Source organism: Photinus pyralis, unplaced genomic scaffold, assembly GCF_008802855.1.
Source record: "Photinus pyralis isolate 1611_PpyrPB1 unplaced genomic scaffold, Ppyr1.3 Ppyr1.4_LG1, whole genome shotgun sequence".
Classification (NCBI taxonomy): domain Eukaryota; kingdom Metazoa; phylum Arthropoda; class Insecta; order Coleoptera; family Lampyridae; genus Photinus; species Photinus pyralis.
In genome coordinates this window covers 64,468,487-64,471,778 of record NW_022170249.1, presented here as the reverse complement: position 1 = coordinate 64,471,778, position 3,292 = coordinate 64,468,487, and the positions used below count along the sequence as shown (strand labels likewise).

Sequence of the window (3,292 nt, the reverse complement as noted above, 5' to 3'; positions counted from 1 at the left end):
TGCTATTGAAATGAAATCTTATTGGACAATAAAGAGAACTAAGAAAATACGCCTTCACAATCTTTTACATTGCAGAAAAAACTTGTTTTACTGTGGTTTTGTTTACGTTAAGTATGTTTTCATTTGTGGAACTATCGGAGTAGATAAATCTATAACATGTAGTAACAAACATAGAAAAGGTTGTGCAAAGTACAATAATTATCTTAAGAGTCGACAAAAATAAGTAGGTACCCTCTGTAGCTCTGGAACACCTACCTACTTTCTGCATACCTCTCGTAGACAGTTCTTCACAATGGAAGGATTATATCGTTTTCAGATAATGTATTATTAGAAGAATCTTGAAATTAATCTAAATCTAAAATTGATTTTTCCAGATCAGTACTTGAACGTAATTTTTCATGACTACAATCGTTTAAATTAAGGGTCGATAACATGGCCAACGTATCCATGTTGTCATAATCGGGCTCGTGATGGGCGGTTTCAATGTCGGATAGCAGTGGGGTTTCGGGATCTTTCTGGATCATCTCCTCGGAAAACTTGGGAAGATCGCCAATAAGAATATCTTCGTCCAGTTCGACACCGTTTTCTAGTTCCATGTCATCGTCATCGTGGTCCTGAAAAATGATTTAAGTACGTAGGCGTGAAGGGTTTCGGTGTTACCGCAGTAATTGGTGTAGTTGATTTGTACTGGAAGGCGCTATTGGAAAGGTCGACCTCGACTGGGAATAAGGGTGGGCCGCAGAGCAAGGCGAGTGTGTTGGTGTGCAGTTCGGCGAGCCCCTTCACCAGCTTGGTGAGATGCCCTCCGAGAGACTGTACGTGTTTGTTCTCCAGCAACTCCATCTTAACCAAAACGTCGGCCCTGAGTTTAGCAAATCGAGCACGCGCGACTTGGCGGCAACGCAAAATTAGCCTACAATCCCAGAGGGTTTAGTGCTGAAAATATGGGGAGAGGACTGTACCTGTACTCGTAGTTGCCAGTTTCGACTCGGTACAGCGGTTCTTGCAAGGCGGCGTAGCTGCATTCTTCATCGTCCATTTCTTTAACCTTCAAGCAGTAGGCTAAGTACTCAAATTTCGCGTCGGCGTATTTCTTCACAGTCAGTCGCGTGTCGGGTATTGCCTTGTGAAGGTAAGTCCCTAGGTCTGACAGAACAGGTTTGACCTGCTTAATCATTTCGTGCCCTAACTTTTCCATGCTGCGGTGCTGTTCGCCGAACAGTCTGAACGCCTCGCTTGCACGCGGTTGCGGTTCCCTCACCGCCAAGCTTGAGAAGATATCGCCCATGGCTTTAATGGTTTGGTGTAGCTCAAAGTGGGCCTAGAAGTATGCGTGAGATTGTCTTCAGAATATAACGCGCTCACCTGTAACACCCGTTTGGAGTGCTCAACGAGTCCTTTGTACGTAATTTCCGTGTCTTGGAGCTCTTGCATTTTCTTGACAAGGGTGTCGTTGCAGAGAATTGCTCTTGAAAGTCCTAGAGCATCGGCCGTGGATGAACTCATGTTCTCAACCAGGCGATGCTTGACTTTCTTCAAAACTATATCCAAACTTTTGCCTTGTTGCGGGTCTGCGTGGAGCTTGTTGTAGTTGACTATCACTTCATCCTAGGCATAGGTTGCAGTTAGGTGTAAGCGAAAGTGAGTTAGCGTACCACCTTAGTTGACTGGATCATCTTCGCGACTTCCACCTTTGTTTTTCCTTTGACGGATTGTCCGTTAACGGCCACCAGCTCATCTCCAGATTGTAAAGTACCATCACGGGCGGCGGCTGTGTTATCGAAAATTTGCACGATATACAAACACGGGCACAGCGGCGCTCCACCACCGATACTAATTCCGATTAGATTATTGGCGTCTTTTTGTATCGTTACACTACCCGATGTCACCGTCATTCCTCTAAAATTACAGTGTTAACACTACGTCAAACTGGCTAAGATCTACGCTAGAAGAAATAAAACTACAGGTTCGCCAAGTTTAGATCTATTGTAGGTACTATTTTATGTATGTACATGGCGGAGTCTACGTAATGTACATTGTGTCAACTAGACTAGGCAGCTAATGTGGAGGGTTTCTCTAGCGTGCTCCTGTAAAAAAGCGTTTCAGCCAAAACTAATGTAAAAAAACGAAGCATGGAAGGGGCCTAACTCACAGTGTGTTTTGTGGGAGAAACTCGTCCCGAAAACCCCACTCTTGCCCATCTTCAAATTCGAATTCTTCATCTTCTTTGTCCTCTCCAATTGGTTTCCTACACCCGCCCTTTTAATCAAGGAAACTCTTAATAATGTGTTTAACTTACTCGTCTAACAAATCTGTATTCTCTTCGCTGCTCATTTTGTTGCACCTACTTACCTTCCCTCAACCTGGAAAAGTGACACTTTCATTTAATTTAGACCGATTTTGTATACGCATCGAAAAGGAACGCCTAAAGTTAAAAATTTTAAAAATGCAATTACTTTCTGTCTTCGAAGGGCGTAAGTAAGTAATGATAGTTGTACGTCGACGTTGATGACGGATGATACCCGTAGGGTAGCATGATTCACTGGAAGAAAATAAGGGAACGTTTCGTTTAACAAGCGGAGTGAAACTGTAACCAATTTTAACAAAACGCCAACATCCCGGATGTACTTTATCGCATTGGAATATTAATTTCCTGATAAGATACGTATACAATTAGTCTATTTCGTACCTACGTTATATACAGGCAACGTGAAATGTTATAAAGTATATACCTAATTTAATGGAAAAAGTACGTACAATTTGTCCTCTTCTAAAAAATAGTCGTCATCGTATTCGAGCATTATACAGAACTCATTTAGGTGGAAGAATGGTTATGTTTGTTATTTGAAGAAACGTCGTCGCGACGCCGAATCGATCAATAAAAATTGGTTTGTGATGTCAGAGACATCTGGTGGATAATAACGACACTATAGAAACTGCCATTTATTTTTAGCGTAGAGATGACGCTGACTTACATGTTTAGCGCATTTGAAAAAAACGCGGTTATGGCTGGCTGTTCGGCTGAGATCTCAACAATTACAATACCTAGAGACTTTATATTGGCATTAAAAATTTGAATGATATAGTGTAGACGTGCAGGCTCTAGTCTATTTTGAGTTAGATGACTCGTGAGATCGATAATTTTAAACTTTGCTAATAAAATACTGATCTATATTACCAAAAATGCTGTTTTCCTTTATTACATATAGTTTTGAATATGAAACGCTCTATAATTAAAGACATTAATATTATTTTCTGACGCATAGATTTTTGTAAAATTGTGCGTTCGTTT

General features: G+C 41.3%; 1 protein-coding gene across 11 annotated transcripts; it reads right to left on the bottom strand.

The window, feature by feature from the left end:
* Positions 1–2,881, bottom strand: LOC116159592 (PRKCA-binding protein-like). Of its 11 annotated transcripts, none has more exons than XM_031472604.1 (8): positions 2,758–2,877; positions 2,300–2,363; positions 2,153–2,248; positions 1,656–1,899; positions 1,366–1,608; positions 963–1,321; positions 661–913; positions 1–614 (listed from the first exon to the last, which is right to left on the bottom strand). In XM_031472604.1, the coding sequence occupies exons 2-8, from the start codon at positions 2,332–2,334 to the stop codon at positions 345–347; spliced, it is 1,500 nt and encodes a 499-aa protein (XP_031328464.1). In that variant the 5' UTR covers positions 2,335–2,363; positions 2,758–2,877; the 3' UTR covers positions 1–344. The 11 variants fall into 11 exon arrangements, with proteins under 11 accessions (XP_031328464.1, XP_031328465.1, XP_031328466.1 ...); XM_031472605.1 differs by having other exon boundaries at positions 2,733–2,862; XM_031472606.1 differs by lacking the exon at positions 2,758–2,877 and adding an exon at positions 2,457–2,725.
* Between the last annotated feature and the right edge of the window lie 411 nt (positions 2,882–3,292).

Coding starts and splice junctions, on each gene's coding strand:
- LOC116159592 (XM_031472604.1), bottom strand. CDS start 2,334: ATGAGCAGCGAAGAGAATACAGATTTGTTAGACGA. Junction 2,249..2,299: donor AATACAGATTTGTTAGACGA/GTAAGTTAAACA, acceptor GGGCGGGTGTAG/GAAACCAATTGGAGAGGACA. Junction 1,322..1,365: donor ACTCCAAACGGGTGTTACAG/GTGAGCGCGTTA, acceptor GCATACTTCTAG/GCCCACTTTGAGCTACACCA.